The sequence below is a fragment of the Lampetra planeri genome, chromosome 19, assembly GCF_965212315.1.
Source record: "Lampetra planeri chromosome 19, kcLamPlan1.2.h2, whole genome shotgun sequence".
NCBI lineage: Eukaryota > Metazoa > Chordata > Hyperoartia > Petromyzontiformes > Petromyzontidae > Lampetra > Lampetra planeri.
The window spans coordinates 4,990,989-5,012,770 of record NC_136125.1 but is presented as its reverse complement, the minus strand read 5'-3'; the positions used below and the strand labels follow the sequence as shown (position 1 = coordinate 5,012,770).

Sequence of the window (21,782 nt, the reverse complement as noted above, 5' to 3'; positions counted from 1 at the left end):
CCCCTAAGGGCGAATGTCGGGCAAATGTAAAATGCATACTGAGTGGGTGGCAGTGACGAATTTCCTTTGTATTCGTACGAATTACTTCATAAATCTGAAAATACGTTTGGAAAAACAACCACGAATGACATGGCTATAAAGACGACAATATGGTACCATAACACAGGCCTCACTAACCTTGAGGCCTGTCGTTTGACCTCTGACTAGAAAGGTAGAGGACATTTTGAGGAACATTCGCCATTCTTGTTTCTATTAAAAGGCTCCTCCAGCTGACGAAAACAGTTCGGCAAAAACCACGCTTAGCCTTTTCCTGAAATGCCAAACCAAGAACGATTCACTCGTGGTCGTTATGGCACACGAATGGGTGCCGTTTAGATTTTATAATAATGATGTCAACGCGACGGAGATACGGTTGCAAACGCACCACGTGGTGGGTTTGCATTTAGCAAATGCTGCCACAAGCACGTTACAAATATACCCCGCTGGCATCGGCTTACAGTAGGGAACGACATATGCTCGTCTCTCCTTCTCGGAATAGCTCGTCTTTCCGTCTTGCACTGTGCTAGGGTGCTGCTGCGTGTGGCTTGTGTAGGTCGGATTCGCGTGGTTACCGAGTGTGCGGGGAGAGAATGGTTGCAGCAGTCACCTATCGGTGTTGTGGGATACTCCGACACCACCCCCCGCACTTTCTTTCGACGTTGCCGAGACACCCACCCACGACATTCTGAACAAAAACTCGTGGCATTTTTTCTTGGATTTCCGCGTTCATCTCCCTTTCAACACCGTTGATGTAAATTCCTGGTCGTATTCTTGGGTCTTTCGGTAAAGGCACGTAGATAGGTTCAAAGAAAATTTAAAAAAAAAATAACAGAAAACCTATCCACGTGACATTACCGAAAGACCCAAGAATATGAATTCCTGCAGTCGCGAAAGCATTAAGTCAAGATTGATTCCTGATCGTGTCGATTACGGGACCGTTAAATGCAGAGTCGGCATCAGAACCGAGTCAGTCGTTGCACAGATTTAGTATCAATGCGGGGGGGGGGGGGCAGGGGGCAGTGGACTTCCCTAATGGATACTCTCTGGAGCGTGCCCGATATCCACCGTGGCAAGACCGCCTTTCCCTCCCGGCACGCCAGCAACTTCTTTCGAGTGGCTATTCCCTAGGCCCTCGCCGTAGAGCAGTGATATTCGCATTCTTTCAGACGGCGGGACACTGCAGATAAGACATCGTTAGTGTGAGGGGCCGCCACACATTTGACAGCACGATGGTGGGTTTTTTTTCCTCTTCACATTTGTGTATTCCATAATAGAGGTTTTTGGGTTAGGTCGCGTAAATATATAAATGTGTTATGAAAACCCGCCACCATCCGACACAGCGAACTAGTTAGGTTTGTCACGTAAACAGAACGTGGCCAATTCGTCACTAGTACAGCACACCGGTGTGTTGGAGAGCCAAGCCACAACATTTACAAACCGCGGAACGCCGGTGCTTCATCCGCTTAATTCGGAGTTTCTCCAGTTTTCTGGTTTCAAGAGAAGTATCCTCCCCATAGAGGTTAGTCAGTACTGTCGGGGGCCCCCGGCACGTAATGGGTCACCAGGGGCAGCCAGTGGCATCGCGAGCCTTGCAATGAAGAACACTGCCGTCGAGCATGCGCCAATGGGGTGGCCCCTGCCTCCTTTGCTGCGGTCAAAGTTCCTCCCCCGGCAGGCATCTTCCCCTACCCGAGAGGTCGCGTTGCACAGGAGCAAGCGGCACGAGTCCTGTTCGGAAGCTGTACTGTCGAGTACAATGCTGTGTCCATGTGTTCTTTCTATATATATGTGACTTGGCCGTTATCCAGCAGTGAAATGACAAATTGCTATGTATTGTTATTATTACTGTGTTGGCTTCATGTCAGCATTGGAGTATAAATATTCATAACAAAATATGCATGTGCCGTACATGTTACTCGTTGTGACAGAAGTGATTTGATGACAGATGGAAACACAGGTCATTCTTCCGCGGCAGGGGTACAGGGATTATGAAGTCTTATATTTTAAAGCCATCATATGAGTTAATTTATTTACTTACTTATTTCTGGCACGTGTTTACGTGTGACACGTTGGGCCCTTGGCGATATGGAAATGTAAAATTCTAATCAGTGGCAATCCAGTGTATGATAATAATAACAAACTGTAAAAAAAACAATCCAAAGACATCAACAGATCTTATATGCAAGTCTGAAATTGATGGGCCATCATTTTGACTAAGATATTTTATGCAAGCGACGTGAAACGTTGTTGATTAATTTTGAATCAAGAAGAAATTGTCAAAAATATTTAAGATGTGGATTCGGCTTTATTTCAAAGTTTGAACACTTGCGGAAGTGCCACGTGACAAAATACATTCAAAACGTTATTTCTTTAAATACAAGGCAGCCCGGGTGTGTTTTTTTGTGTTAGAAGAAGAAAAAAACTGCACATCTCGCGCGTAAAGTGAGCAGAGTGGAACCAGAGCCGTCAGCCAACAACATTATTCGGTAAAGTCACGTAGGTAAAAAAGAAAATACAAATAAATTAAATCACGACAAAATTATACAGTAATTTTGCTGTGACGGTTCCACCTGAAGACGGAAGCTTGTGTTGCCTCCGAAACGTCGTGATTTAATTTATTTGTATTTTCTTTTTTTACCTACGTGACTTTACCGAAAAAACGAAAGAGTATGGACCCTTTCGGTCACGAAATCTTCAAATCTAGAAGAAACAACATCATCATTATTACCGATACGGCGAGTGCTGTACATGGTGCTCCAGATTTCTTGTGACCCAATTAATTGACCCCTATTCGCACCCCCCCCTCCTCCCTTGCATATAAATTTATGTTTTAAATAAACGTAACTTTTAAAAAGTATTACGTTTAAGAGAATTAAATGGGGGTCGCGTGACATCTGGATCACCCTATAAAGTGACATCTGCTCCTTGTCATAGGTAATTGCAATTTCAATCACTAACTCAGGGGCATCAATATAACCAATTTAAAGCTTTATTTTTAAAATTTATCATTATCTTTCATTGAGTGTAATTGAGTGGTTACGTGGTTGTTTTACCGAGCTTTATTAGAAACTGAATTCTTACACCGTCTTCATCTATAATAAACATGATCCATTCTCTACAAACTGCCATTCTCATGAAGGAATAGGATTTAGATCGTTACCACTGCCTATGGCATCTTCCCAAGCAAAGACAAAGATCCCCCCCGCTTAGCCTTAACAGACTGTAGGGGCAAGTGCTGATAGCGAGCACCTATAAAGGCCGGCACGGCACACGAGGGGGTGGGTGGCCAACACCACGCCCGGCCGCCTTTGTCTCCCCAGTGGCGATGTTTACTACACACCGCACCGGGTACTCATTTGAGGCTGAGTCGACCTAGGGGAGGCCCAGGACCAATTCCGATAATCGTCACTGGTGTTGGCCATGAGCGATCTTCTCAAGCGCACCCACACACACAATGTGCATGTGCATGCATCCTAGAGTGTGCGGCTATGCACATTAAAACATTTTTTAGCACAAATATATGACACAAATTGTTCGGACTTGTCACGGCATTTCCATAAATGAACAAAAGGGCACGAATCCAAAAGGGATAGGGGTTTTAAAGAGGTATCGTTGTTGTCCTCTGTTATTTTTCACCTTCCTGTATTTCGTTTAATCGCTGCACCTCCTTGAAACGTGCTACAGCTACATTCTATCGCACCACTCGCTGATTTACGGACCAGTGCTCAGACACACACCTCCACGTAACTTGGCCATCAAAACTGCAACAGCCGGCAATTTTACATTCAAAAACAGAGATCGTTTTACACTAGCAATAAATCTCGGTTTTATAATCAAATGGTCGTCACCACTTGAATGAGGCTTCCACACACCAAGGCGCCCCTTTGGGCTTAGAATTGGTATCGAGAGGCGACAAATGCCAGCGGCGTCCATCGCAAGAGACAAAGAAGCCATGCAATAACAATCATCCTTTCTTGGGTCCTTGTGGCACGTCGGGTGAATCAACCCATGGTTCATAACAGCCATCAGCCAAAGGCTGAATTCATAAAGAACACTACAAACATCCACCTCCACTCATTAGGAATGAAATGTTTGACTGGTAACATGCATTCACTGGCACACACCCTCTCGCTCGACTTATGTCTGTTGGTCTCTTTGTGATGGATGGCACTTTAAAGAGCAGTTAATGGTCACTGGTTTCTGTTGCCCCTGCAACATCGGTAAGTCATCTCTAACGACCCTAATGACATAATGCAGGGGTATTCACACCGACTGAGAAGTAGCAGTCTGCTTTTTTCTGGGGGATGTGTTCAGGATCCGTTCTCTCACTGTGGGTTCCGCCGTGAAATCAGCAGGGAGGTGCAACAGTCGATACGCCTTGCACCTCATCTCCAAACAGGTATTTTCCCCGTCCTTGAGTGTCGCAGACTTCTGCAGTTGATCATTGCTCTGGAGCCAGCGATATAGTTGCGGAAGCTGCACCATTATCCGAGATGTAACAATGCAGACAAATGATGCAGCTAGAGTATAACTCTAGATTTGAAGCTTTCGTGACTGCAAGGATTCATACTCTTTGGTTTTTTTCGGTAAAGTCACGTTGGTGAAAAATAAAATAAAATAAATGAAGACTGTTTTAAAACTGTTTTAAAACAGTCTGCATCAGCAGTAGGCCATGCTTTCCCACCTGATGACGGACGCTTGTGTTGCGCCCGAAACGTCGTGATTTAATTGAGTTGTTTTCATTTATTTTATTTTTTACCAACGTGACTTTACCGAAAAAAACAAAGAGTATAGAGTATAACTGCTCTGCGCATGTGAGTTTTCATCCCGGAAACCTGCACAAGCCGTAAATGAACACTTCGTTGTGAACAATGAGCCACAACGATTCCACTCAAATACAATTACAGTACCACATGTGGCAACGGCTTTGGGCAGGAAAGCCTTTTCAACTCCTTTTGAATGCGCAAAAATAAAATATGCCAAGCGTTTGGATTTGTCATTTGTGGAGCAGAGAGGTCACACTTATCATCTGTGCCAGTGTGAAGCAGCGGAGGCCACGCAGATTGGGTAGTCAGGACGGAGGTGAATTGCCCTCCGATCCCTTTGCCGTACGTATGTTGAATTTTCTTTTGCGCTGTGCGTCGCCAGCCGTGCTAATAGGAGGTGTCACTCAGATACAATAATCAGACTGAGGACTCCACATCACCACGGTTATAATAGGAAGTTTAATCCGCATTCTCTCGTATTGTTTCACAGACTGACTGCATAATCGTAACATGTTTATTTGAAACAGGGTTAACCAACTTCAGGAGTTTTGGGTCACAGTTCATATTTACACGTCAACCAATCAACATATGCGTGCAGTGTTCAATTTGCAGTTTTAAAGAGAATGGAGATTGGTAGCCATGGAAACATGGACTTTATCCAGCCCATTAAATCTGGAGTTGTTGAAGTCATACTTTAAACATTGTTCCTAAACATAATTTTCACTTTATCTTTTAAAGTCCCAAACTCCGATCACTATCATGTGAACCATAACGTAAATGCTAAAACAACATTTAGAGCCAGTACTGTTGACATCACAATACAATGGCTGGCACAACCACTCAACGTGACCTTTAAACCCTCAAAAAAGGCTCTCGTCGCAAAACAGTATTAGTCTGAACGCGCGGGTTTGCTCTTCGTTGCATTGTTGAAAAGACCTCCGGACCAAGTCATGCATGACAAATAATACACGGCAGAAATCTGCAGAAACCTCAACGCCGTTCCCCCAAAAGAAAAAGGCACATTTTTGACACACGGAATTATCCAGATGACAAAAAGAAACCGTGATTGATCAACTGTAAACTTTTTTTTTTACGTGAGCTTCAATTTAATGGTCGGTAACATTTCACCAAAAATAGAAATTGCCTCGAAGTGCCCCCCCCCCAAAAAAAAATGATCAGAGCCTCTGCTGGCAAGGACATTCGTGGCTTCCTCAGATTTCCGCTGGACCTGGTGAGGTGGCGCGCCTGTTGGCGTGCGGCTAGGATGGCTGGCTGGCGAGTGGGGGCCGCTTACAGCACATTCTTGATCTCGTCGTACAGCACGAGCACGAAGGCGCCTCCCGCGCCACGGATCACGTTGGACCAGGCGCCCTTGAAGAAGGCCTTGCCGCCCTCCTGCTGCAAAATCTTCTTCCAGCAGTCAATGGTGCCCCGGTACATGATGTCGGCTGGGGCAGACGGAGGCAGGGAGGTGGGGGACGTGTGTGTGAGCATGGCAGTAAAACACTTGCGCAAGTGCTGTTAGCGAGCACCAATGAAGGCCGGCACGGCAAACGAGGGGGTGGTTGGCCAGCACCACGCCCGGCCACCTTTGTCTCCCTAGTGCTGATGTTTACACACCGCACCAGATACTCATTTTAGACCGGGTTGGCTTAGGGGAGGCACCAGTACCGGTTCAGATAATCGTCACTGGTGTTGGCCTTGAGCGGGAATCGAACTCGGGTCACTGCGTTCGTAGCGCAGCGCGCTCACCGCTACGCAACCGCTCCGCATGCAAGTGCACAAATGCCAGATGCCATCAGCTTACCTCCTTTGCGCCCAGACTGCATCATCATCCTCCTACGCACGGTGTCGAATGGGTAGGACACGAAACCAGACACAGCCGTTACAGTCTGAGCGATCATCCAGCTCACGACGAGGGGGGTGCTCTTCGGGTTCGGCATCATGCCTGTCGTGGACAGCCACACACAAAGGGGACAGTCGCGCTCGTTAATGGCCAGGGCCCAGAGGCAAAGTGGGATCTATTTTTAAATCCTTTATATTAAGTTCACTTGCTTGCTCGCTTGCGCGCTTACGACCGTGCAAATCTTTCGGTCGTTTTTTAACCCACTTCCCGTGATCCAATCGAGCTGACATTTTGCACACAGACTCGTTGTGCGTGACAATTTATTTTCGTGAATTTTTTTTTTCCAAATGTTACACTTTTTAGGAATTTTTTAAAAATATTTAATTACCAATTGCTTAATGGTGGCAGGCAATCATCTGACCCATAGGTGGCAGCCATCTCAAGCCAGAGGACGAGAGGACTCTAGCCGCCACGCATATAAAGGATTTATAGTGAAAAACTTTGTTTTTACGGGTTAATTTTTTCTTCTTGGTTCTTTCGGTAAAGTCACGTAGAATGAAAATAATAAAATAATAAAAATAAAACATAATAAAGTAATTCTCACGACGTTTCGGCCACAACGCAAGCAGCCGTCCTCAGGTGAAGAACAGGTCTGTAGGGAAGACAGAGTCTGAATGAAACACCCCAGGCTTGGAGCGTATATTTAAGCTGGGTTGGAGGGGGAAGGGCGCCTTGACAAAATAATTTGCATATCAAGAGGAATTTAGCATATTTATGGGAAAGTGGGATCTGTCAAAAATGTCCCGAAGCCGCTCAATTAAGATATCACAGTACGACATGGAAACTTCATTACTCAATGGTAATTTTTATAGCAAATCATCATCATCCCCCTACTGAGAAAAAAATTACAAGGATCCTCGTGAAAAAGATTCATGATATTCAGTGAGGCTCTATTGGATGAAAAGTCTAAAAAATTATAATAGTAGTTGTACTCATCTAAGATAAATAAGTGGGGTCTTTAACGATATCAAAAAGTTAAAGTCGGCTTATCTCCCAGCTAAAGCGAGCAATAGCGTGGCATTCATTTCTGTTTGCAGGCCCTGCGCCAATGGCGGATATCTTTCATCCCCCATGGAGGGAGCCAATGACTCAACAGGACGATTCTCAGTCTGGGAAGGATGACTCCAAGTCAATCCCTGCCTGGGAATTGAACTCGCTGTGAGCCGAACATTCTAACCACAGCGACGCCGAGCCGGCTAACATATGGTATGATAAATGTCACTTGGTATTGAGGCCCAATTAAGGTTTTTGTTTTTGTGAAAGGAAAGTTGAGTCGACTTTTTCAGCTGTCAGTCAAATATAACTACGCACGAGCCGGTGTGTCGTCTGAGACAGCGCGTGCCAGTGGCGATGGAGGGAAGCTTTTCAAGTCAGGAGATCGTGCAGCTCCTGAAGTCAAGCTTGTAGAGAACTGCCCTCCAAAAAAAACCTCTACTCAGCCCCTTGTTTGAGGCTTGTCTGTAATTGGATGTGTATTTTCGTCTGTGTTACTACGTGGATATGTATGCAAGTCATATCCTCTTAAACTATCATGGCCATTGTTATATCTGGATTCGTGTTTACTGGTGTATGCCTAGATCCATATTCTTAGGGGTTTTTTTTCGGTAAAGTCACGTAGGTAAAACATTAAAATTAATAAAAGTAAAATAAAATCAAAATCACGACGTTTCGGAGGCAACACGAGCTTGTGTTGCCTCCGAAACGTTGTGATTTTTATTTTTTATTCTATTTTACTTTTATTAATTTTAATGTTTTACCTACGTGACTTTACCGAAAAAAAAACCTAAGAATATGAATCCTTGCAGTCACGAAAGCTTCAAATCTAGAATAGATCCATATTTATCAGTCCCTTATATCTTTTGCATTTATATGCGGGATGGAGAGGCGGTGGAGTGGTTAGCGTGCCGCGTAATGAACCCACTTCACGAACCCACACTTATCAGCAGCGTTTGTGAAAGTGGTGTTAATATATATATTTAGCTATATTCTTGGTTCGTTCGGTAAAGTCACGTAGAAGGGAAACAATAAAATAATACAAATATAAAACAATACAATTCTCACGACGTTTCTCAATCAAAATAGATTTAGCTGTTTTATACTTACATACCCATGTGTGTGTGTGTTCATATATAACTAAATACGTACTTGATTATTGATGCTACCTGTGTGAAGGATGCGTCTTCTTTAGGTCCAATAGTATTGCCTATGCTTAAACAACTCTTACCACCCCCCCCCTGGATTTGTGTTGCTTAGCAGCGACTTGTATTGTATGTACATACGTTTAACTTATTTCGCAAAGTACGTAGCCAACCGTGCGAATCTCTTCCCACCAAACACAAACGGTGCTACGTGTCCGTGCTATGTTTGTGTGTGTGTGTGTAAGTGAACGTTTCAGGGCCGAGGGGAGGTGGAGTGTGTCAGAAGGTTTGCCTCACTTCCTAATTACGGCGAGACCTTTGAGAGAGCCGCTGTTCATCACCATGGATCTCATGGCTATCTTGTGCAATGTTGCGAGTGTCATTGAGGAATGTACACGTGACTTGTTTGTTCCTCTGCTCAAGGGTGCAAGGACGCATTGATGAATCGATTGATATCTATCATTACGCTCACGATGCAAGTACACATCGATTTTTTATTTGTATGTAGTCGTGTTGAATGCGGTTAAGTCACCCCTGCAACCGCTTAATGTGTAAGTTCGCCTCAATGCAAAAAAAAAATACCTCTGTAATGGAATCTCATGGAATTGCCAGGGGTGGATCATTCAATGTTTTCAGGAACGCATTCATAAATAGTCTGAGTTGGGGAGTGCTTTTTTATACAGTGGCATACGATGTCAGAATTAGTAATTTCTGTTTGTAAAAGTCCATCTCTGAAGTGAGTGTTGATCTTTGTTTCACTCTGTGCATCGCCATCTCTCATTCCTAATGGGCCACCGCATTGCAACGAGGCACACTTCGGTAGAACAGCGACCGCTGCAGTCTGTTGCATTTCCTACAGCTACATCAATCGGATGCTGATAATCGGTGCATCTATGGGTATACAGCACAATGGTTTAGTTTTATTTATATTTGAGTGATTTACTTACCTTTGCTATTCTTTGTACTCCTATCGTGTGCTTTGCATTGCCTGTCGTGGTAACGTTCTGACCCGCCCCTACTGGTCATGTGTGAGAAAGAGCTTCATGGCTATTCGGATTTCACCAGTATGAATAACTAATACTTATTCTGAGTATTCACGAAGCGAGCGCTCGGAAGTGAATTTTTAAAAACGGAAAACACCCTGCTACACACCACAGAGACAAAGATCCCCCGTATAGCCCGAACAGACTGTTGGGGCAAGTGCTGTTAGCGAGCACCTATGATGGCTGGCACGGCACACGAGGGAGTGGGTGGCCAGCACCACGTCCGGCCGCATTTGTCTCCCTAGTGGCGATATTTACTACACACCGCACCAGGTATTACTTTGAGGCTGAGTCGATCTAGGGGAGGCCCATGACCAGGACCGTTTGTTCAGATCATCCGGGTTCGTAGTGCGGCGCGGTAACCGCTACACTACCGTCCCCCCACAGGAAAAAAAGAAAAAACCCTGCTACGCATGGCATCACGCGCACACGCACACCTTTAGCCGTGTCATAGATGCCAAAGTAGGCGGCACGGTAGATGATAATGCCCTGCACGGACACGTTGAAGCCCTGGTAGAGTCCCCGCACGCCATCCGACTTGAAGATCCTGGTGAGGCAGTCGGCCAGACCCTTGAACTCGCGCTCCGCGTTGCCCTTGCCCACGTCGGCGGCCAGACGCGTCCTGGCGAAGTCGAGGGGGTACACGAAGCACAGCGACGTGGCACCCGCGGCGCCGCCCGACGCCAGGTTGCCGGCGAAGTAGCGCCAGAACTGCTTGTGCTTGTCGACTCCGCCCAGGAAGATCTGCTTGTACTTGTCCTTGAAGGCGAAGTTGAGCGCCTGCGTCGGGAAGTAGCGGATCACGTTGGCCAGGTTGCCGCGCCAGAACGATATGAAGCCCTGCTCCTTGGGGATGCGCACCACGCAGTCCATGATGCCCTTGTACTGCTGGTCGACGGCAATCTGCTTGCTGGCATGTTGCACCTGCACGCGCCCGGGACACACAGACACGAGAAGGCGAGAAGGGGTCACGTCGTGTGTTAGCCTCGGGGGGGGGGGGCTGTTGGCGAGGCCGTGATGGGACGCGTTTGGGGGGGGGGGGGTTGGGAGGCCGGTGCCGTGCCCGGCCGCTTTTGTCTCTCCCGAGTGGCGGTGTGTTTTGCGACACACACGGCGCCAGGTACACTCGTTTGAGGCTGAGTCGACCCTATGGGAGGCCCAGGACCAGGAGCGGTTGTTCAGGTGATCGTCTCTGCTGTTGGCGGTGGCCGTGAGCGGGAATCGAACTCGGGTTTCTGCCGGGGTTCGTAGCGCAGCGCAGCGCTAACCACTGCGCCACCGCTCCCCAAGGCCAATGCACACACACAGCGCGCCGTGCCTCGACGCGTTCATCACCAGGGACATCCACAACGGACGAGTGGGGTGGGCCAAAGTGAACTTGTGAGTGGAGACTGAGAGAAAGGCGAACACCAGTAGAGGAAGACGGCTGAAGAGACGGCAGTGGGTCGACTCCACAGAGGTCGGAGGTCAGGACTGGACAGGAGCGACTCAGGGTAGGAAGGAATGGAAGGAAGCGAACGAAAGAGCCCCTTGCATTGAAGCTGTCTTTCCCCCGCACCTCCCATTAGCACGTTTGGCTACGTACGGCGCGAAAGAAGTTCAACGTACATACGGAGGGCGAAATTACTGACAGCAGCATAATCGTCGTCGTCGTCGTCGTCTTTAACTGTATGTTTGATGCACATTTCACAACGCGAGTCTCAATTGTGCAACCACCACACACGAGTCTGCAGCTGTATTCATGGAAAGCTACACGCGCTTTACAGGAGCACGATGCATTAATGTTGAAGCCACTAAAAGTAAATACTGTACCGTAAAACTAGTTAAAGAGCCGAATGGTATTATCATGTGCAGTACATATCGTACATCTGCGTAGAAGATCCATAATCACAGTTCCGTTGGATTAAACACAAGGGCCAACACTTCTTGACATCTGTGAAAAAGAGCTTAATAGCTTATCGGATTCCTCCGGTCTAAATAAATATTCTAAAGATTCAGATTTTGTAGTGTCCAAGGGATTGGTTACCAAGTTATTGATGCTATAAATTGGCGTTTTGAAAATGCTCATGGAATTTCATGTTTATCTTGCAACAGCAATCTGGTTGAAGTTGAAGACTGCCTTGAATTGAATGTATTTCCCCTTCTTAGCCGGTGCCAAAGCAGGGGACTCTTTAAACCTATTTCCTCTAACGTCATGTTTGTTTCGGATGAAATCCATCTGGGCTTGTCTTGTTCATGTTAACATACTGTTCTTTGCAATGCATTTAATTTTGGCCATGTGTTGTAATGCAGCAAATGACCGAAATTCCATCGTTTAAGCCTTCTGCTCAGTGTAAACTTGTGACGTACGAATTTGACAGCGATTTCCATGTTCTTGGTTCTTTCGGTAAAGTCACGTAGAAGGGAAGTAATACAATAATAAAAATAATAAAATAATATAATATAATAATTATTTTATTATGTTTTGAACATAATAAAATAATATAATATAATAATTATTTTATTATGCTTTATTTTTATTATTTTATTACTTCCCTTCTACGTGACTTTACCGAAAGAACCAAGAAGATGAATCCCTGCAGTCACGAAAGCTTTAAATCGATTTCCATGGTTGTTTTTTTTTATCAAAGCAGTAGGAATAAACAGCGAAAACTATTGGAATGCATTTACAGCAATGCCAATCACGTGCAATGGATAATGTCTAATAGATTACATTTAACACTGATGTATTGCGCTCCCCGTCCTAATTTCGACATCAAGATGAAACTTAAAAATAAAGGCATGTATTGTAAAGTTTCTTATTAAAATCGTGAGCTAAAAACCTTTCCAATGATTTGCATAAACGTCTGCCATTTCCAGGCTGCAGGTGACAGGTACATCTTCCCATGAGGACTCAAGACTTTCCACCCAATTAGCATGCTGGGCTAATGTGAGTACTCATTATGCAACTTCAATTTGAAGGCCAGCATTCCTCCTGTTAATATTCAGAGTATTTATACACGCTAGTCTGCAGTCTGCACAGAAGCCAAGATACCACGTGGCACTTGATTAAATTTAATTAAAACACCTCAATTTGCCAATATATTTATTTCAGACTTCAAGCTCACAATAATATGCATGACACGTGCACTGCAGTAGCATTATATAAACTATGTTTGACCAATTCCACGATAACTGGATTACAGCGTTGGATACAGAACCTGATATCGGCGAAATTAAACACAAGCATCATTTGAGCTGCATTAGTTTTTAATTGTCCTTACCCAGCACGCTGGCACTAAACCTGAACGAGCCCATTTCATAGCCATGTTCAATTTACCTGCATTGTTCATTATGTCCTTTGTTGTAGGAATCTGTATAGACCCAGGACATTCAGCATAAACTAGATTATTGCAACTCGCTACTCAATGGGACGTCTGGCAAAAACATGTACACAACTCTTTGGCACGTGTCGTGACGAGTACTACAAGATCCGACCATGTCCATTCAGTGCTCGCCGAGCTGCATTGGCTTCCGGTTGCCGAACGAATACGTTGTGAGGTCGCACTCATTGCATACAAAGTACTTGCCACAACAACAAAAAAACTATTATTATACTTGCCACAAATGAACCACAATACCTTGCTGATCTCGTCCAGGAGCATAAACCAATCACACGAACTCTGGTCATCCTCGCAGCAGCATTTGGCTGGTCATCGAACAAAGACGGTCACTGCATTGTGTGCTTTCAGATGCTGCAGCCGTCTGGAACGCTCTTCCTTCCGATATTCGGAAGCCACTGGAGCTATGCACTTTTGAATCTAGATTTTAAAACTCTTTTCTTTTTGTGTTTAGTTTGTTGTCATTCCCCCGCACCGCCGATTAGCATGGTTGGCTACATACGGTCTGACATAAATTCAACATACATAGAGAAGATATACAAACACATGCAATGACTATCCATATCAACATGGATACGATCATTGTATGTGTGAGGTAGTTGTGTGGCTCGGAGGTCAGAGTATGGAGCCAGCAGCACTGAGATCATGGATTTTCTATCTGGGCAGTCAATTTTGTCCACCCTTTCTCACTTTCCATCCAATGAGTCAAATGCCCGCACAAAAAAAAACAACCCCATCACATTAATTTAGTGTTCGACTAAGTTTGTCTGAATTACAGCTCTGTGTGAAGTAGGAATGGTGATTTTACTGTCATGCGCTCACACCGGGACACGTGAGAAAGTGCGTCCCATAATGTGTGGATAGAAATGAAAGAAAATCACATTAAGTGGGCTCAGCAAGTTCTGTGACATCTGCTTCCGTGGGCAGTTCTCTATGCATCTGTCGTCTTATCACATCGATAGCTACAATTACGATAGAATTAGGAAAAGGGAAAGTAAAAGCGAATTGTATTCACCTTCCAAGTGTATGCATTCCATTAATAATACTATAACTTTAATAGTCGTACAATTAACTAGTATTACGTTGTTGTGTGTATGGAGTGAGTTCTTGCTGCCGGGGTCAAATGACCTTGGCCAAAGCCTAGGCCTTCTCTGGATAAGGTCATGCTAAAGTAGGCCGCGCCTCTTCTGTATATTCAAAGGTCGACAAACTTACGTTTTTTGTTTCAAGGTTTAATTTCTACCAATATATCTGAGCGACTTTGAAATCATGTAAAAGCCAAAATGTGATCATACATGTGAGCATAGCGTATGAGCTTCCAAATTGTTAGCCCATATTGGTTATACCGTATTAATTGAATATCGTGCAAACTGACTTTGAAACATAACTTTATTTGATGTTGTTATTACGGTATCACACTCATCACTCACACATGAGCTACTTTACTGAAACCGCTAGAGAGTAACCGCCCAAAGTGCTTGACATTTATCAACCAAAACAAGTATCCTCAATTTTATTCCGATAGCTTATCAACCAATTGTTTCGAGAGGGACAAAAAAAAACACATTTGACCTTGAACTAAATGCCGTCTCTGTGTATATGTAAAGGTTCAGCAGCGATCTTCGTGGACTCCCAAAAATAACTGCAAACCTCCCACTGTGCATCGTATTATTTTTGCAAGCACATACTTTGCCCCTCTTATTTTTAACCCTGTGCCTCTTGGTCGGACTGATTTCCAAGGGCACATGAATGTGTATTCGTATTACTGTAACATCTCAGATTGTCACTTCAAGTGCTTTTTTAAAATGGGATTACAATGTACGTATTATTCCGTGTAATTAGTGATGCTCTTTGATGTGTGTAACAGTACTACGCTGACGCCTATGAAATTCCTGAGAGATATCCAAATGTAAAACCAAATGAACTGCCCAATCCCGTACAGCTCGCAAAAACACCCCGGTTATTATTTAGCGTCAAACACACAATTTGACGAACTCAATGGGCCACATTCACACATTGACGACATGGCCAACGCACATCGCCCAGAACGTTTCGCCCCATTTGTTGGTGATGTACACGGCACGTTTTCTACCAAAAAATATCTGACATATAAAAAATATTTACTCACGGATTCATCTAATCTTTCACCTCTACGAGATCACTGCCACTCACTGTAGCTTCCAGTCTAACATTTCCATGCTTCCAGATGACCTTGCCTCTTGACACAGAGTCCGTTGCCAGTATAGTCTCAATGTAGCTCATCACAGTAGGGCAATAGTGCACGCAAGGGTGGCACTCGCCCGACTCCTCGGCTCTTAATATTACTCCTGGTCCCTTCAGATGAACGCTTCCTTCAGGACATAAGAATGTCATGTTGACCTTCAACGCCTCGACGCGGAACCATTGGGTTAATAGAATTTGAGCATGGCCCTTCCCAGACTCGGTGTAGAAATGTCAAGACTTTTCCAAGCTTGACATACATCATGGCTAACTTTCACACAGAGTGCTTAGAAGTCTTAGGAGCACTGGGCACCCACGGTTGCCAGGGACACTGAGTGGTAATCTGTGTATCGTTGACCTTGCCCAATGTGACTCTGGCTTTGCTTGTCTTCAGGATCCTTTGGGCCCTCCATGTTGACCTTGACTGGCTCGACTGAACGTAAACACTGGAGACGTCGTGGCAAACAGATTCGTGCATCGTGTAACCATGCACACAACATCTTAACACAACATCTTAACCTGTCCTCTCTGTGGCGTTGTGCACAAAATGCTAGGCACTGCTTAAACTTTGCAAGGTGACGATGCGATGCCATTTAACAAGGTGATTCATAACAATGAATTACTCCTTACATAGAATATAACATTTTATTCGAGTTTCCCCCTCCCCAAGAACTGACATTATTTACCAGTCACTGACATGATACATATTAACAAAACTAAATAGCCTACAATTTACACCCTGCCACAACCCCGCTCTCCAACCAACGCAATATCCTCGTTTCTACACGAAAACCGTCCTTTCGACTCGACGCGTGCACACCGTTCGCCCACCGTCGGGCGATTTACCTGCAGAAGCAACTTCACCCTCTCGATGGGTGCCACGGCCGTTTTGGAGATAGCAGCGGCAATGCCTCCCGCCAGAAAGTCCTTAAGGAATCCAACGACAGCGTCGCTCATGGTTGCTTGCGGTCGAGGCTCTTAACGCATAAATATGAATTTGTACAAAAGCTGGCCAATCTGGGACGCGAGCAGCTGCTGGAGATCAGATGGACGTGGATGTGCCTGCCCAGTGACGCCGGCGACGCTCGGGCGAGCTCTCATAAAGCTTCTTGCAGAAGGGGTCACGGGGTGGTGGCTAGTGACGCGCTCGCTCACGAGTGTGCCACACACTGCGGTGTATAAATACATTCGGCAGTTCAGCAAGGGCACGCCAACGCTCGCCTCTCCACCAACGACATGGGTCGGTGGTGGGGATGGGTGAGGTGGGGGGAGTGGGACAGGGGCATTGTGAACTCTGATGACGGCCAAGCTAACGGACAGCAAACTGCAACCTATTTTTTCTTTGTTACAAAAGACGCGTGCACACGCACAATGGTACACCAATGCCCCCCCCCCTTACCCACACCCCCCTCCCCCTGCCTCGTAGTAACTCAAAGGATGCTAGGACAAGTTGTACAAGGTAGAGCTAAAAAAAATGGATGCCTCCCCCCCCCATTCCCAACGATGCAAGTATCCTTGTACAGATATATCTTTAGGGGCCTGACCTGTGCCCTATATGCCACAAGCCATGTCTGCATGGTGGCACATTTTCTGGCATCCAGAACAACTACATTTCATTAGCACGTTGTCACAAGTTTGGTGGCAGCGTTCATTCGCCGCCACTTTCCTCTCTTGATGGGGTTTTCTCTCTCGAGGATACGGAAAGTGTTGGATTGGAAATAATGATCTTGATTTGAAGCTTTCGTGACCGCAGGAATCCATACTCTTTGGTTCAAAATATATCTTGGCAAATTTGTAATTTTCATCAGATTTTTTGGGCCGATCTGCCCAATGATGACATTGAAGCAAATGGCCAAGGTGATGCGTTTTTTCGAATCTGCCCCCCCCCCACGAGTATAAATCACTCTGCAAGGATGGGGCGGTGCCAGATTAATGTTTTTGCTCGAGTGTCCATGTGTCCACACTCGTGCTAAGGACAATGTTATGTCAATTTCTGAAACGTAGCAAAAGTAGTATCGCTGCGTTTGGATCGTGTTTACGTATCCGTCCAGCCAATAAGAACCATGGAAATTGGCGTATCGCTTTTCCGCGCATTGGCCCAGCACAGGCCCAATAGTCTAGTGACGTATTTGCGCTGTAGCTGTACCGACTTAACGGCACTACCCTTTCAAGAACTTTACCAACACTTGGCGTTCTGCCCAGCTATTTGGGGTGGGCCAGGGAACATTGCTATATCAGAGACACCACTTGGGAAGAGCCAGCAGTGGGAGGGGTAAAAAGTCACCACCACCTTGAACGTGGTACAGGATAGAGGTCACGCAAACTCACCTCGCAGTTCACTGTATTTCATCTGGAAGAACACTCGGGCATAGGGTGGAGTAGATCAATTCCCGCACCTACGATTAGCACGGTTGGCTACGTATGGAGCGAAAGAAGTTCAACATACGTTGATAGTAACTTTATCCCATGTAGGAAATTATGAGCTCCGAATATTGATTTATACTGGAGGTATCCGATGAGCTATGAAGCTCTGTTTCACAGATGTCCAGTCGTTTTCACAGAGGAACCTTAATACCCCGGGGTACCATAGTACCCCGGCTCTCGCATAATGACCGTGATGCAGTCATTTTTAGTCTGCTGATGGTCGGCGACGGGGCAGTCGACTCATCTGAACGAGCTGTACACGATGCCCCACCACTACGGTGCGTACCACGAGCGTTCAGGGTTTCGGCGCAATCGTCCTCGCTGCGTTTCGACATCGCGGAGTCGCACCGATTTCGGATCGATTGGTGCCCCAGTCGCGGAGTTGAGTACACCCCTGGAAAAAATAGTGTCCCAGAAAAAAAATATTTAATTGCCTCGGGAATTTTGTATTATTTGGTTACCCCGGGGTACCGCCATATAAAGGATCAGTTGTCCAATAGATGTCCAATTCAACAGGTTAAGGGATTTGATTGTCGAGCATTTGAGTCACCAACAATAACGTCCTACAACTTTGCACTGGATGAATGTCAGACTACCCGTGGTAGCCAAGGGTTACTTTCATTACAATCAACTTGCGTCTCTCCTCCACCGCCTCCTTGTGTTGCATTCGTTAGGACACGTCGTTCATTGTGGTGCGTTGGAAATAATGTAATTAAACAGAATCAATGTTTTGGGAATGATAAAAGATTACGGGCCCGCGAATTAATTGAATAACGCACACAGGCTAGGCATACAAAATGAGAATGTAATCGACAGCTGCATGGGTTATATCGGTTTAGAGCGTGTCCATAGTAAAACAAGGAATATTATCGTGCACATTTTAACTTTCCAACTGGACGATCTCTTCTTCTTGGTTCTTTCGGTAAAGTCACGTAGAAGGGAAGTAATAAAATAATAAAAATAAAACACAACAAAATAATTCTCACGACGTTTCGGCCACAACGCAAGCAGCCGTCCTCAGGTGAAAACCAGGTCCGTCGAGGCGACAGAGTCTGAATGAAACAGCACACGAGCTTGGAGCATATATATAAGCTGGGCGCCTTGACAAAGGGATTTTACATATCAAGAGGAATTTAGCATATTTATATATGCTCCAAGCTCGTGTGCTGTTTCATTCAGACTCTGTCGCCTCGACGGACCTGGTTTTCACCTGAGGACGGCTGCTTGCGTTGTGGCCGAAACGTCGTGAGAATTATTTTATTGTTTTATTTTTTATTATTTTATTACTTCCCTTCTACGTGACTTTACCGAAAGAACCAAGAAGATGAATCCCTGCAGTCACGAAAGCTTTAAATCGAAATTGGACGATCTCTGTTGTACGACTTCATTCGGCTCAATCTAACAACACGTGCCACTTCTCCCCGTGATATTAATGAGAGATTTTAAGCACGTCTGAAGAACACACATCCAATCTTCAGTGTCCGTGTGCGTGGCTTTGCCAGGGCCCCACCGAGTTGCTGATCGTGGTGGACGCCCTCGGTGCTGCTGTTCATTCACACGCAGCGCCTTACTCCCAACTCCGTGACCCTGCACCGGGCTTCAGTTCCAATGAAGACGGACAACTCAACAAAAAAGATCTGAGATAAAAACCAAACGGTGACGGTGCAACCTTTTAAAAAAAAAGGCGTGGATTGTTGTCGTTGTTTTACAACTCTTACGTGGCTTGCTATACAATATCATCAGCCGTGTTCTAATCCACTGCTGGATGAAGGCCTCGGCCACGCCGTTGCCATCTCTCAGTTCCACGATGCAACCAAACACAGCAGCAGCAGCAACAGCGGTCCATCCGGCTCCTGCACACCAGCTGGGTCCATTGATAAACCGGTGGATGGGCGCCCTCCATCACCTTGAGCTTTATAGCTTATCGGATTCCTTCCAGTATAAATGAAGATTCTGATTCCGATCACCAAAATAAAAACGCAAATCCCTACAAATGTATCGCTAAGTACGACAAAGGGCCTCCCCCAAAGAGCTCCCCCACCCTGACGACCCCCTCCCCCTCGCCTCCACCGGACCCCCGCGTGCCCCCACCCCCAATCCGCGTGCCCTCACCCCCAGCCCGCGTGCCCCCCCACCCCCAATCCGCGTGCCCCCCCCACCCCCAATCCGCGTGCCCCCCCCACCCCCAATCCGCGTGCCCCCCCACCCCCAATCCGCGTGCCCCCACACCTAATCCGCGTGCCCCCACCCCCAGCCCTCGTGCCCCCCACCCCCAGCCCGCGTGCCCCCACCCCCAACCCGCGTGCCCCCCACCCCCAGCCCGCGTGACCCCCACCCCCAGCCCGCGTGCCCCCCACCCCCAATGGCCAGGCTCACGCCCTCCCACCCACCGCTCGCCCACCAACGCGTGTTCTGATTGGCTGTAGCCCCACGTGCCCGCTGGATGAATGAATCGTATGGTGTATGAATGAACAGTAAGTGAATGAATGTAACGAGGAATGAATAAAACCATAACCCCTGACTTAGATGGCGCGTGTCGCCTATGCAAAGGCGTAACGAGGTCTCTGTGCTTGTATGTGATACTTTACAAAAGAGTCCAATTAGGGGTCGTCCATAAATGACGTCACGCGATTTTGGCTGATTTTTGACCCCCCCTCACCCCCTCGTCACACGGCGTCACAAAAAGTCAGACCCCCCTCAAATATGACGTCACAAAGCTCTGCCCCCCCCCCAAACCATATTTCCATTTTGAAAATAAAACATGCTTCAAATCGCTTTAAACTATTGTCATTGTAGTGCGTATTTAATGTGGCGCTGCACTCTGATGTTGAAGGAGAAACACGTATTAAAAAGGAGGCGTTGGAAAGCTTAAATTTAGCATAAAATTAACTTAAAAATATTCAACGTCTAACTTAAACGGCAGATGTTCAGAATATTACATTGAAATTCTCTTATAATTATAAAATATTTAAAGTAATTATAACTTTAAAAAATACTTTAACTTCGTAGTAGAACGAAGCAAAATGGAGAGTACAATTATAACAATCACATATTCATTTCACAGAATGAAAAGGCCTGTTCGAATAATTAAAATAAAAATGTTTAATAACAATCATTCAAACATTTTACTAAATTGATGCTTCTCCATTCTCCCATGGAGAAGCAAAATGCTCCTTCATGGAATAAATAAAAGGTGACCTTAGCAAATTTAAATAATCAAATAGTTAATAATGAACATTAATCAAAATTTGTGTTGTTATAACAATTCAATTTAATTAATATTTATTTAAAGTTGCGCATTTTGATGTGACGTCATATTTATCAAACCCTCCCCTCGTCACACATCGTCACAAATGTCTGACCCCGCCTCCCCCCCCATAGGTGCGTGACGTCATTTATGGACGGCTCCTTAAACGTAAAGTACAGTACTGTATTCTAGGTTTTTTCGGTCAAGTCACGTAGGTAAAACATTTAAATGAAGCTTGTGTTGCCTCCGAAACGTCGTGATTTTTATTTTATTTTTTATTTTACTTTAATTAATTTTAATTTTTTACCTACGTGACTTTACCGAAAAAACCTAAGAATACAGTACTGTATTTTAAACGTAGAGGGAATGAAACGGGGGGCGGGGGGGGTGGCAAAACGGAAAGAGGACTTTTTGTGACGCAGTGTGACGAGGGGGGGGGGGTAAAAAATTGCGTGACGTCATTTATGGACGGCCCTTTTCCCGTGCCTCCGACGAACACGGTGCGAAAGAAGTTCAATACACACACATGTATTCTACATATTCTGCGTTATATGAAACGTGTCTATCACCACTGGAATACAACTCATATATAGGCAGCTTTCACTATTGTCGGCATGAA

The 21,782-nt window shown here is 45.6% G+C and overlaps 1 protein-coding gene across 1 annotated transcript; it reads right to left on the bottom strand.

Moving 5' to 3' along the window:
- Window positions 1-5,245: 5,245 nt before the first annotated feature.
- Window positions 5,246-16,653, bottom strand: LOC144723978 (ADP/ATP translocase 1-like). The gene is made up of 4 exons (XM_078602791.1): window positions 16,339-16,653; window positions 10,330-10,816; window positions 6,613-6,753; window positions 5,246-6,253 (listed from the first exon to the last, which is right to left on the bottom strand). Exons 1-4 carry the CDS (start codon window positions 16,447-16,449, stop codon window positions 6,096-6,098), a joined length of 897 nt encoding a protein of 298 aa, XP_078458917.1. The 5' UTR covers window positions 16,450-16,653; the 3' UTR covers window positions 5,246-6,095.
- Window positions 16,654-21,782: the final 5,129 nt, after the last annotated feature.